General features: G+C 43.7%; 1 protein-coding gene across 2 annotated transcripts in view; it reads right to left on the bottom strand.

Annotated features, from left to right (window-relative positions):
* Positions 1–13,975, bottom strand: part of RGS3 (regulator of G protein signaling 3) — a 188,145-nt gene that overhangs the window by 133,697 nt on the left and 40,473 nt on the right. For both annotated transcript variants that reach the window (XM_030817652.1, XM_030817657.1), the window contains one exon: positions 2,545–2,724. In XM_030817652.1, coding sequence (XP_030673512.1) covers positions 2,545–2,724 — 180 coding nt within the window. The remainder of the gene's footprint in view (positions 1–2,544; positions 2,725–13,975) is intronic.

The following is a 13,975-nucleotide window of genomic DNA, read 5'->3' as shown; positions in this document are numbered from 1 at the left end:
GGAAGGCTTGAGCTCAGCTACAAACTCTGCCACTGGCTCATGGACGATCTCTTGGTTTCAAGTCTTCAGAGGAAAAATAACCCCTCTCCACAGAGAGTTGCAGGACCAGTGAGGAAATGAAGGGTTATCCTCTAGGGTAGGGTTGTTACCTTTACTATGGCTACCCGGAAGGCCAGGTTTGCCCAGGCCTTTGGGCAGCTGCTGCCCAGCTGTTATTTGGGGGAACTCAGTCTGCTACCTAGGGGCTTGGGAGTGAAGCCTACTGTTCATTTCTTTCCACCTCAAACCCTGAGGCAGCCCTGGGACCCTCCTAAGGGATTGTTCTGTCTTGGAGGAGAGAATTCTCCCATCTCCACTGTGGCTCAGATACCCAACAAAGTCAGATTGCAGCCTCCCCGCAAGGCAGCAGGGCCAAAGGGCCCAGCACCTGTCTGCTCCCTGAGCCAAAGGAAAGCGTAAATGAGATCTCCAGTTGCTATAACAAGACCTTGATTTAACCTGAGCTGCTTGCTAATGAGAAACTCAGTGGTGACAACCCAGGTCTCTGAAAGATTAACTACAGTGTGATTATTCCAGCCAAGTGAGGCAGAACCAACTGCAGTTGGCACCCATGGCCGGGCAGCAGGTGGTGTCCAGCAGCTTGCTTGGACTGAGCCTGTGCCCTGAGCCCCTGCTGGGCAGTCACAGGAGAAAGGGACCAGAGAAGGTGCCCCTCCATAGAAAGAGCACCTGCTCCCAGCCTCCCCTGTCACCACAAGGGGCTGCGTTTCTGGGCTCTGGGAGCAGGGTGAAGCAGCCCCTGCCGCCAGCCCCAGAGGGCACTTACCAAAGGTGGTGAGGTAGAAGGACAAGTCCGGGTGGGCACGCCGGCTCCCGAGGGAGACGCGGTGCAGGGAGCGCTCCATGGCGTCCCACTGCGACCCGGACAGGAGCGCCTGCAACCCGAGGCGGCTGTGTTGCTCCCCAGTAACTGAGGCAGCAGGCTCACCGCCCCCTGCGCCGGAGTCTCCAGGGCGGGAGGAGCGCGAGCGGGAGGAGCGCGAGCGGGAGGCAGGGCTGCCCCGCGCGTTGGAACGGCCCGGGCGCGCCCGGCCCTGATTGGCCAGCGCGGGTTTGAATGGGGAGAGTTCCACCTGCCGGAGCACAGCTGGGCCGGGGTGGGGGAGGCGGCGTCGCTGACCCGCGCTGAGCAGCGAGGGCAACCACCCAAGGAGCCGGCAGGACGGTGCGGCCACCCCGGGGCATCCGGCCCCAGCACCACGCTCCCGGTTGGAAGGGCCAGTCCCACGAGAAGCCCCAGTCCGGGGTGCCCACTCTGGGCAGGCTTGGCCTCCTCGTCCAGCTCTCCTAGACCAGCAATTAGTCGGGTTTATTACCTGCTTTGAAGCTCAGACCTATAATCATTAGATCCAAGCAAAAGCAAAGGAACACCCGATGGCCCAGGGCAGTGAAGTACGGAAAAGTGTTCTCTGCGCTTGGGCAGGTCGCCCTCAACCAAGCTGCATCCCCTTCCCAAATCCTGAGTCCTGGATCACTCTTTTGAGCCTCCTCTTGAACAAGTGCTGCCTGACACAGGTCCGGATGGGAGCAGCTTGCTCCAACCAACCTGATGGCTCCCCGTCCCACAGCCTGATGCCATCGGACAGCAGGACAGGCCCACAGCCTCTGAGAAAGAGGAACGCACAGGAAACGGAGTGGGGTGGGTGAATCCCCCAGCCTGGTGCGGGGAGGCAGAGCTGGAAGGTCAAACCCTGCTTTGCTGCTTTGTCGGCAAACATTTACAGGACGCCTCCCGGTAGCAGTTTCACACCAAGACATCTGCTCTGCAAATCTCTGACTGTTGCCACTGTGGGAAGGAAAGCTGTTAGTCTCGCGTAAATCTAAAAATGAGAAGTGTTGGTATTTGTCCCTGTTCCCCAGACTTCATCGCCAAGTGGATATTTGTGGTTCAGTGATCCATTCAAAAACAAGATGGGGAGATGCAAGAGAGAAAGTGGAGAGAAGAGTTATGTGTTGAGTACCTGATGCCAGAAGCTGAGCTGGGCAATTTACGCACATCATCTCAGTTAATCTTCACAGTAAGTCTAATAAGTATTAGCCCCAATTTACCAGGAAGAAATCTGAACCTCAGGCAGAGAAGACAGGTGACATGCCCAAGGTTTGCAGAGCTAGGAATAGGCAGAGCTGAAATTTGAACCCAGCCCGATCTGCCCCAAACGCCATTCTCCTATTCTTCCTTGGCCTCTACATCTGCCCCGTGGCCAACAGCAGGTGGAGGGAGCAAACGCCACAGGGTCAGGTGGCCACCAGTGAGGAGCAGAAACTGGAGAAGAAGCCCTGAATCAGCAAACTGGTGATAAGTCACATAAATGCCATAGGATTGTTCGAATCCTGGCACTTCGTGAAGTCCTGCCCTGCTCTTTACCGCACCCCCCCACCCCGCTCTCCCCCTCCAACCCCGGTTACACACACACATGGTGAACACTGCCTTTAACAAGAGCAGGTCCACTCTCCTAGCCTCAAGCCAGTGACAGATGGACTTACCTGCACCCTGGACTTTGGCATGCATGATCCTCTTCCTGGCTGGAGAAGTTTGAGTCCACTCATCTCTTCTGGGCAGAGCGATATCAGGGCTCAGCCACTCTATCCAGCCAGGGAATATGGGCAAACTCAGGCTCAAGCCACAAGATATAGCAGGACACTGAGCGCAGAGACGTGGCAGACCTGCAGGAGCAAGATGGGAGCATGAGTTAGCCATGGCCTGAAGATGCCCCATGCAAGGTGTGTTCACTCCCAGGAGGAACTAGAAAGCATGGTGTTCAGGAAACAGAGCAAAGGAAGGCCCACAGGGAAAGGGAAGGTGATGTGCCTGAGATGATAGTCACCTCTTCACAACTTTGCCAGGGACTACTGTAGAGCCTCCTCCCAAAGGGGAGACTATCTTGGGCTCCAGAGGCTGTGAGCAACCTGCAGGTGCAACACTCAAGACAGTGAGATCCAGAAGGAGAATTGGGCAGAGGTGTGCTGTCTGAATGTGACCTAGGAGAGAAAAGACCAAGGCCCACACTGGGCACTTATACCCGGTAATGGGAACAAAGATCCCACTGCTTTGTAGGTCCCCTCCTGACTCCTGGCCCACTCTGCAGCTAACATATTCAGTTGGAAGATTGCAAGGCCAGCCTGATCCTGAGCTGGCCCCTCTGGTGATATCACCTTCACCACCACCAGTAAGGCTTCTTTACTTAGTAGCGTGCTGGAAGCTTCCTTTTCCTAAAAGGACAGGTCGGTCACCCTTTCCTCAGGAGATGGAGGAGAGAGGTGAGTGGGAGCTTGGGAAGGGCACTTCAGGAGAGACTGGCCCTATTAACCCACACTGCTGTCCACAAGCAACATCCAGAAAGGCTCATGATCATGGCCCTGCTTTCCCCAAGGAGGCAGGAGAGTCTGACCAAGCATGGTTTTCTCACATGTCCTGACCATTCTAGCACCCCCTGGGGCTCTTCCACCTCACACATGTCCACACACACTCCACACATACATCAACATACCACACACATGATAACAATCATACACTCTGCGCATATACATACACATACCTTAACATATCCCATGTACACACACAGTCACATCATATGCACATATACACATACATAAACACACTACATACACACCTCACATACACATACAAACACACCCCACACATTATATACGCATCCTATGCATATATATAAGCACACACATCACACAGACACATGGACAGAAAACACATACACTACATATATACCATATTCATATACACAGATTGATGTGAAGCACTTAATAAAGTATCAAGCAATGATTTTAGGCATTTTTAAAGACTGATTATATCTGGAAGAATAAGGAATACTTGAGTTTGAAAAGAAGAGACAAATGGATTTATTTGGGTGCATTTTCACAATAACTCTCAAAGAATCTTAGTGACTTTAAGATATCATCTAGCCCAATAATAACCAAGAAAACTTAGAAAAATAATAATAAAGGGAATTTGGACTACCAGATGTTAAATGGTGTTAAATAATGTAAAACAAAAAAGAAAAGACAGATCAATGGAATAGAGTAGGAAGTTCAAGGGAATAATTTATTTAGAAAATAACAAAGATTTAAAGTGTTTTAACTGAAAATTCATTTCAAAAAGTTAGAAGAGGAATAAGCTAATTCAGAAGAAAACAAATTTTTTTTGTTTGAGATGGAGTCTCACTCTGTCACTCAGGCTGGAGTGCAGTGGTGCAATCTCAGCTCACTGCAAGCTCCACCTCCCGGGTCCATGCCATTCTCCTGTCTCAGCCCCCGGAGTAGCTGGGACTACAGACACATGCCAACATGCCTGGCTAATTTTTGTATTTTTAGTAGAGGCGGGGTTTCACCTGTTAGCCAGGATGGTCTCGATCTCCTGACCTTGTGATCTGCCCATCTTGGTCTCCCAAAGTGCTGGGATTACAGGCGTGTGCCACCGCGCCCAACCAGAAGAAAATTTTAAAAGGAAATAAGGTTAAAGATGAAATTTATTCTCAAAAAAATAGACTTCAACAATAAGACCAAAGCCTTGTCTCTGAAAAGTTCAGTAAAATAGACCTCTGGCAAAATGTATACAGAAAACCAGAAATAAGCAAGTTTAGGGAAGAGAAAGCCAAGATATACAGGTGATTTTTTTTTTTTTTTGAGACAGAGTTTCGCTCTTGTTGTCCAGGCTGGAGTGCAATGGTGCGATCTCTGCTCACTGCAACCTCCGCCTCCCCAGGTTCACGCGATTCTCCTGCCTCAGCCTTCAGAGTAGCTGAGATTACAGGCATGCACCACCATGCCCGGCTAATTTTCTGTATTTTTAGTAGAAACGTGGTTTTACCATGTTAGCCAGGCTGGTTTCAAAATCCTGACCTCAGGTGATCTGCCCGCCTCAGCCTCCCGAAGTGCTGGGACTACAGGTGTGAGCCACTGAGACCAGCCTCTTTTTTTTAATATTTTTTGAAATAGAATCTCACTCTGTCACCCAGGCTGGATTGCAATGGCACAATCTCAGCTCACTCCCAGGTTCAAGCGATTCTCATACCTCAGCCTCCCAAGTAGCTGGAACTGCAGGCGCGCACCACCACGCCTGGCTAATTTTTGTATTTTTAGTAGAGACAGGGTTTCGCCATGTTGGCCAGGATGATTTCGAACTCCTGACTTCAAGTGAACCATACACCTTGGCCTCCCAAAGTGCTAGGATTACAGGCGTGAACCACCATGCTGGCTAATATTTTAAATTATAAGAGAAAACCATTGCAACCTTATTGTATAAATTTGAAAATCTGAAAGGAACTGGATGATTTTCTAGAAAGAATTAGTAAAATTGATACAAGAGTTTGAAATTTTTAATAGATGACTAACTACAGATAAAATAAAAAACAAAACTCTATTCGACAAAATTATAGAAAATCCAGATAGTTTTAAGAGGCTAATTCTATAAGATCTTCAAGAAACAGATGATGTTAATGCAATTTTAATTTTCAGAACATAGGAAAAAACAAAGATATGTCAGCGCTAGGTAGAAAGCTAGACAAAGACAAAAACCAAGTAAGGTTAGAAACAGAAAACTATAGACCAAAGGTAAAAGATAAAAGTTAGAATAGAAGTTAATATACAATAGAGGCTGGATGTGGTGGTTCATGCCTGTCATCCCAACACTTTGGGAGGCAGAGATGGATGGATCACCTGAGGTCAGGAGTTCAAGACCAGCCTGATCAATATGGTGAAACCTATGTCTGCTAAAAATACAAAAGATAGTCAGGTGTGGTGGCACACGCCTGTAGTCCCAGCTACTCGGGAGACTGAGGCATGAGAATCACTTGAACCCGGGAGGCAGAGGTTGTAGTGGGCCAAGATCATGCCACTGTGCTCCAGCTGGACAACAGAGCAAGACTCTGTTACAAAAAAAGAAAAAAGAAAGAAAATATACAATAGAGCAGATCTATTAAAATGTGGCAAAACTAGGCCAACATTCTCCCAGTTTTGTCACTTTTTTTTAAAGAAAAGCCAGCAATCTTAAATAATTCATGTAATATTTCCCAATTTTTTAATATAAACAACTCATTCAAAATGTTTTAAAATATTATGTAGGCTAAACAGAATATATCTATACCCCACAACTAGTTTGAAATTTCTACATAGCCCAATCTGACTGATGAATATAAATGTAAAAATGCTAATAAAATATAAGCAAATCAAATCCAGCCATATATTCATGATCAAGTTGGTATTTATCCTAGAAATGCAAAGATGGTTCAAATTTAGTGAACATATTAGTGCAGGGGTTGGCAAACTATGGCCTACCAACCAAATCTGGCTGGCTGCCTGTTTTTGTACAGCAGGTGAGCTAAGGATGCATTTTACATTTTCAAATGGTTAGGTAAAAATTTTTAAAGTTAAAGACTTTTCTATGGCCAGAAAAATGTAAAATGTTTTTAACTAAAAAAATGAATTTGGCCAGGCACAGTGGCTCACGCCTGTAATCCCAGGACTTTGGGAGGCCAAGGCAGGCGGATCGCTTGAGGTCAGGAGTTCAAGACCAGCCTGAGCGACATGGTGAAACTCCGTCTCTACTGAAAATACAAAAATTAGCCACGCATGGTGGCGGGCACCTGTAATCCCAGCTACTCAGGAGGCTGAGGCAGGAGAATCACTTGAACCCAGGAGGGAGAGGTAGCAGTGAGCCGAGATCGCATCGGTACACTCCAGCCTGGGCAACAAGAGTGAAATGCCACCTCAAAAAAAAAAAAAAAAAAGAATTTAAAATATTTATAAAATATACGGCAAATATGTACAAAGAAATCTTATAAGCCAAGAAGAAAAAGACAGATTTACCAAAGAACATGAATAAGCATTGTATAAGAAAGGAAATATAATTGACTAATGCATAAAAAAGAAAACTACAAATAAACAGCTTTAGGAAAGAGAAAGAAAGCCAAGATACGAAGATATTTTAAATTATAAGAGAAAAGCATTGCAAACTGGTTGTATAAATTTGCAAATTTTGCAATGAATAATATGGAAAATTTGAACCATTTTGCATTTCTGAGATCAATGCCAACTTGATCATGCATACACTGTGGGATTTGATTTGCTAATATTTTATTAGTATTTTTACATCTATAGTCACCAGTCAAATTGGTCTATGTAAAGATTTTTACCTTTGACCTTTTGTCTGTAGTTTCCTGTTTCTAACCTTATTTGGTTTTTGTCTTTGTCTAGCTTCCTACCTAGCGCTGACAAATCTTCATTTTTTTCCTAGGTTCTGAAATAGCCAAAATTGCATTGGCATCATCTGTTTCTTGAAGGTCTTATAGAATTTGCCTCAGAAACTACCTGGGTTTTCTAGTAACCAAGGAAATGAAAAAGAAAAAAAATCTGGTGACACCATTTGTTTTCAGAAAGTTCAAGCATTTGTATTCATATATGAAGCAACTAAGATGCAGAGTTGTTAACTGCATCAGGTTGCTAAACTAGTAGATAAACAGTGGGGAAACAAAAATCCAGCTCCCAGCAAGAGAACCATTATAGAATACCATCTCTCCCAGCAGTCCTCTTGCTCAGAGTGGCAAGGCTACAGTCTAGCAGGACTGAGACTTCTGTGGCTACTGACACATTAAAGTTCAATTCAACAAGTGTTTGCTAAGCACCTATGGAGCTGAGCCTTATAACTGAGCACTGGGGATACATATAGCAGTGAACAAGATGGAGTTTATAGTCAAGTGGGAGATTGGGTGAGCATTACAATAGAGGACACACAGCAACCTCTGGAAGCACAGAACAACATTTCACTTAATCTGGGGAGCTAGGCAGACTAAGATGATAAAGGAGGTCAAGGAAGACTGTCCAAAGAAAATCACCTGCAGGATGATTTAGCCAGGTATAGGAGAGGAAGGAAGGGTTACAGGCAGAAAGAACAAAACATGTAAAGGCCAGAAAGTGAGAGGGGGCATTGTACGTTTGAGGAACTGAACAATGGGAAATGTGGCAGGGAACTTAGAATGTGAGGGAATCAGTAATATGCAAGAAGGTAAACAGGGGCCAAATCATACAGGGCCTCGGCCAGGCGTGGTAACTCACGCCTGTAATCCCAGCAGTTTGGGAGGCCGAGGCAGGTGGATCACCTGAGTTCAGGAGTTCGAGACCAGCCTGGCCAACATGGTGAAATCCCATCTCTACTAAAAATATAAAATTAGCCAGTGTGGTGGCGCATGCCTGTAATCCCAGCTACTCGGGAGGCTGAAGCAGGAGAATGGCTTGAACCCAGGAGGCAGAGGTTGCAGTGAGCTGAGATCACTGCATTGTACTCCAGCCTGGAAGAGAAAAGCGAAACTCTGTCTCAAAAAAAAAAAAAAAAAAAAAAAATACAGCACTTCATATTTTATTATAAGGAGTTTGGGCTTTATTTTAACAGCATAGAGCAGTTGTCAAATATTTTAAGCATGTTCCCAACAGCCTTTAATTCACATTTTAGAAAGATTGCTCTGGCTAGAATATGAAAAAAAAAAAAAAAAAAAACGAATTGGTTAGAGGTGGAGGTTGCATGACATGAGGGTTGGAAGCAAAAATTGCTCTTAGAAGTCTTTTCTAGTCATCCAGGTAAAAGATGACAATGACCAAACTAGTGAAGTGGCAGTAGGGATGGAAAGAGATAGAATCAACAGGCCATGGTGATTGAGTAGAAGATGGAATGCAAGGAATTCTGGCTTGAGAAATTGTTTAGAAGTACCCTTTACAGAGATGAAGAACATGGGAGGCGGGGCTGAACTGAAAGGAGAACAGATGAGTTCAACTGTGAGCCTGCTAAGGTTGGGTGATCCACGTGCCGTCCAAGTGAAGATGTCAAGTGAACAGTTGAACATAATGGTCTGAAGCTCAGCAAAAAATACTTAGGCTAGAAATACAGATTTAGGAATTCCCTGTGAGGCCATGGGCATGCATAAGACAGCCCACAGGGAATGTTTAATGTGAGAAAGCTCAGGACAGAACCAAGAATAGTACCAACTGAAAAAACAGGCAGAGGAAGAAAGGCCAGAAAGGGGAAGGAAAAGTCAGAGGATGTATTAAGAAGGAAATAATAATCAACAGTGTCAAATATTGTTAAGAGGTCCAGTAGGTTAATAACTGAGAAGTGTCCATTAGATTTAGCAACTAGACAGTCCCTGTTGACCTTTCATCCCGGAATAAAATGCTGGGGGGCAACAACTTCACATGAATGAAAAGGTACCAAATTTACTCTAAAAGGAAAAACACCCTGGGCTCAAAGCCAGACGATATTCTTGGGTCAGGTTTTTTTTCATGTCCTAAATTTAACCAGCTGGAATGCTTTATTAAGTGGTATTTTATTCACCCTTGAAATGAAGGATTTGCCTTTTAAAAGTGTTTCTGCAATTCATCTTCAAGGTAGAACAAGGTAGTATCTTTGGGTTAATTGTTCTCTACAGGAACAGATGCTGGTTACTGTAAATACCACTGAGGAACTTTAATTTGCCCCAGATGTAGAAGCCTCTAGTGACCTAAATACACAAACAGGGACTAAAGAGAACCAAGTAAAAGATTCAAGATTTCAAGTGTAAGCTGAGAGATACTGCTTCAAAGTGGAAGAGACCAAACCTTCACCACCAAAGGAATGTGAACTAGTAAGTTGAGTCCAAAGATAAAAGCTAAAGACTTGATAAGAGCCAGAAAAGCAGAGTGCCCCGTCTCTGCTAGAATGACTCAGCGCCCTTGCAGTTAGGCTGGAAGCCCTTTCAGCCTCTTCAAGAGCTGCTTTTCCTGGCCTGATAATGAGCAACTTGGCCTGGCATAATCCTACATTCCAGAGGCCTTCAGTTTTTCAAAATTAAAAAACAATATAGACTTCTGTTTCTAGCCAAGATGGAATAACAGGAACTGGATTTTCCCTTCACCTGAAACAACTAAGAGACTGGACAAAATATATGAAACAATGGTTTTTAAGATATTGTACATCAGGCAACAAAGGACAGTGATCCCTGAGAAACAGAAAACAGACAAGCTGTGCCCTGTGATCAGCCCAGCTTATTCCCGGGAGAGACTTTCCAAAAGGGAGAGGAAACTCAGGCCAACTCCAAATCCCTGAACTGAGACGTTCGGGAGGCCAAGGCAGCTAGAGTTCCAAGGCAGAGTACCAGAGAGGAGACAGTCACACAAAGAGAGGGCCCTAGAGATCTCCAGAGGGTCCCCACTCACAACTTCAGCTAAGTGCCAATGAGCTCATGGGTTTGAGGAAAGTATCCCAAGGCTGGGGAAAGAACCACCAAAGAATTACAGGGAACAATCTTTAAAGCTCACACAGGGCCAGGAATAGTTCTTAAGCTCATCAACCAGAGTAGAAAGACCTTTTAATTCCTTAGGAGGTATTAGATAGAATACTCAGAAGTGTCTTGCCTCAGTCATGGGGAATAATCAACCCTAGATTAAATGCTGCACTTGTCCATCTAAAAAAAAAAAAAAAGGTTTAAAAGCAAGACCCAAAAGGATCAAAACTGTTTTTGATTTTGGTTTTTTTTTTTTTTTTTTTTTTTTTTGAGACTGTCTCGGTCTGTCACCCAGGCTGGAGTGCAGTAGCAAGATCTCAGCTCACTGCAACCTCCACCTCCCAGGTTCAAGCGATTCTTATGCCTCAGCCTGCTAAGTAGCTGGGACTACAGGTGTGCACCACCACATCTGGCTAAGTTTTGTATTTTTAGTAGAGACAGGGTTTCACCATGTTGGCCAGGCTGGTCTCAAACTCCTGACCTCGAGTGATCCACCCACCTCAGCCTCCCAAAGTGCTGGGATTACAGGCATGCACCACACCCAGCTAGGATCAAACTGTTTCTAAGTAACTTAACTGCATCCCAGAACAAGCTCAAGAATACTTGTAAGAATATAAAAATATCTAGAACCCAAAAAGGTAAAATTTGTTACATCTGGTATCTAATAAAAAGTCAATAGGTATGGCAAAGAAGCAGAAAAAAAATATGACCCATAATAAGGAGAAAATCAATAGAAACCAACCCAGAAATGACATGTTAAGTAGGCCAGGTGTGGTGGCTCACACCTGTAATCCTAGAACATTGAGCAGCTGAGGCAGGAGGATGGCTTGAGGCCAGGAGTCTGAGACTAGCCTGAGCAACCTAGACCCCATCTTTATAAAAACTTTTAAAATTAGCTGGGCATAGTGGCACATGACTGTGGTCCTAGCTACATGAGAGGATGGCTTGAACTCAGGAGTTCAAGGTTGCGGTGAGCTATGATCACAGCCTGGGTGACAGAGCAAGACCCTGTTTAAAAATAAAAACAGAGTATGTGAAGTAAAGGCATGGAAGATATATATATTTATTATATTCTATAATCATTATATAATGAGTATATTATATAATATATAATATAATAAATATATTTTATATGTAAATTTATATATAAATATAAAATATATAAATATATTTTATATGTAAATCTATATAAAATATATTTATATATTATATTTTATAAATTATATATAAATCATATATAATGTATACTTATATATTATATATAATATAATATATAATATATTGTCTTATATTATATATATTATCTTGTATATTATATATGTATACATTATATATAAATCTATATATATATATAAAGACCCAATTGAACAACTAGAGGTGTTCACTAGAGGTGAAAAATATAATGCCTGAGATAAAAAACACAAAAGGTGGGTTAACAGTGGGTTAGACATTGCACAAAAAAAAATCGGTGAACTCGAAGACACAGCAGTAGCAACCACCCAAAATTAAACACAAAGAAGACCAAAATCAATGAATAAATGGATCATCAGTGAGCTATGGAACAACTTCAAGCAGCCTAATAGATACATATTATTAACTGGAATAGATATGTATAATAACTGGAATCCCAGAAGAAAGTAGGGGACAGAAAATATATTTAAAGAAACATTGGCTGGGCTTTTTCCAAGTTTGATGAAAACTATAAACCCCACAAATCCAAGGTCAGTGAACTCTGAGCAGAAGAAATGTGAAGAAACCTAAAAGTACATCATGATCAAATTGCTTAAAACTAGTGAAAAAGATAAAATCTTAAAAGCAGCCAGAAAAAAAAAAATACTACACATTACATACAGAAGAGCAAAAATAAGAATGACATCAGACTTCTCATCAGAAACTATGGACAGAAGACAGGGAAGCAATATCTTTAATGTATTGAAAGAAAAAAACAGTCTTTGAGTGCAGTGGCTCACGCCTGTAATCCCAACATGTTGGGAGGCCGAGGTGAGGGGATAGTTTAAGGATGGCTTGAGGCTAGCCTGGGTATATAAATAATAGCAAGACCCATCTCTACAAAAAAGATTTAAAAAGTAACCAGATAACGGTGGTGCATGGCTGTAGTCCTAGCTACTTGGGAGGCTGAGGTGGGAGGATTGCTTGAGCCCAGGAATTTGAGGCTGCAGTGAGCTATGATCACACTATTGCACTCCAGCCTGGGCAACAGAGTGAGCCCCTGACTCTTAAGAAAAATAAAATAAAAAGAAGAAGAAGAAAAACAGAATTCTTTACCCAGCAAAAAATATCTTCCAAAAATGAAGGCAAAATATTTTTCTCAGACTTACAAAAGCTGACTGAATTCATCATCTGCAAACATGTGCTACAAGAAATGTTAAAGCCTTTCAAGTTGCAGGAAAATGGTACCATATGGAAGTCTGGATCTACACAAAGGAATAAAGAGAACACTGGAAATGCTAACTACATGGGTATATATAAAAGAGCTTTTCTTATTATTTAAATCTGTTTAAAAGAACAGTATAACTAGGATAGGAACCACTGACTTAAAAAAAAACCACCCAGAGCTCCCTGCATCCTGTAATAAATTGCGTATGTTGCCTTCTGATTACATAATTGCAAGAAGCAAACTCGAGGGAAGCTATTAGTAAGTTAGCAATTGTAGTAATGTGGGAATATGGATGCTACTTATGGAAGAAAATAATATAGATGTGTGTAGTCTAAAATGCAACAACCACAGTTGAGATCAGCTGGATCGCACTCAGGTTTGAATATAAGGCTTAAGCAGAGTAAAGTCTGTTTCTGGATCCATGTACTGTGATGGTGAAGTGCCCTTCCAGTGGACATAGCAGACCATACTGTGAAGAAACAGGGGCAGAGGTCATGGCATCCAGGGATCCCAAACTTTCTCCAGGGAAATCTGATTGGAAACTAGAGGACATATCTAAGTTAGTTGTACTGGAGCTGGAAGTTACAGAAGTGGCATGTATTCCCTTTGCTTCCAGATTCTTTCCAATCATTCAAGGACCGCTCCCGCCTTTTTTTTTTTTTTTTTTTTTGAGATGGAGTCTCGCATTGTCACCCAGGCTGGAGTGCAGTGGTGTGATCTCAGCTCACTGCAAGCTCCACCTCCCAGGTTCAAGCAATTCTTCTGCCTCAGCCTCCTGAGTAGCTGGGATTACAGGCTCACGCCACCACGCCCTGCTAATTTTTGTATTTTTAGTAGAGACGGGCTTTCACCATATTGGTCAGGCTGGTCTCAAACTCCTGACCTCGTGATCTGCCTGCCTCGGCCTCCCAAAGTGCTGGGATTACAGGCATGAGCCACCGTGCCCAGCCTGGGGACCCCTTTTTTTGCCCTCGCCACACTGCTGAAACTTCACTCAGCAGTCACCATTGTCTTCCTCATTATGCAGACCACTTGCCTATTCACAGTCCTCATCCCCTTTGCCTGAGTTTTCCTGCTGCTTCTCTGACAACTCTTCTATTTTCTGACTCTGCTTACCTTCTTGTGTGTTCCTGGCTGTGGCCTTTAGTCCTCTTCCCTCCTCAATATTCTTTCCCTCTGAGAGCTCATGCACACCTATTGCTACGCTCACCTGTTCTAATGACTCCTAGATCTCTCTCCATTCCCAGGGCCCAGG

Source organism: Nomascus leucogenys, chromosome 8 (assembly GCF_006542625.1).
Source record: "Nomascus leucogenys isolate Asia chromosome 8, Asia_NLE_v1, whole genome shotgun sequence".
Classification (NCBI taxonomy): Eukaryota; Metazoa; Chordata; class Mammalia; order Primates; family Hylobatidae; genus Nomascus; species Nomascus leucogenys.
The sequence above is the reverse complement of the archived record's forward strand: the minus strand, read 5'-3'. Positions and strand labels throughout refer to the sequence as shown.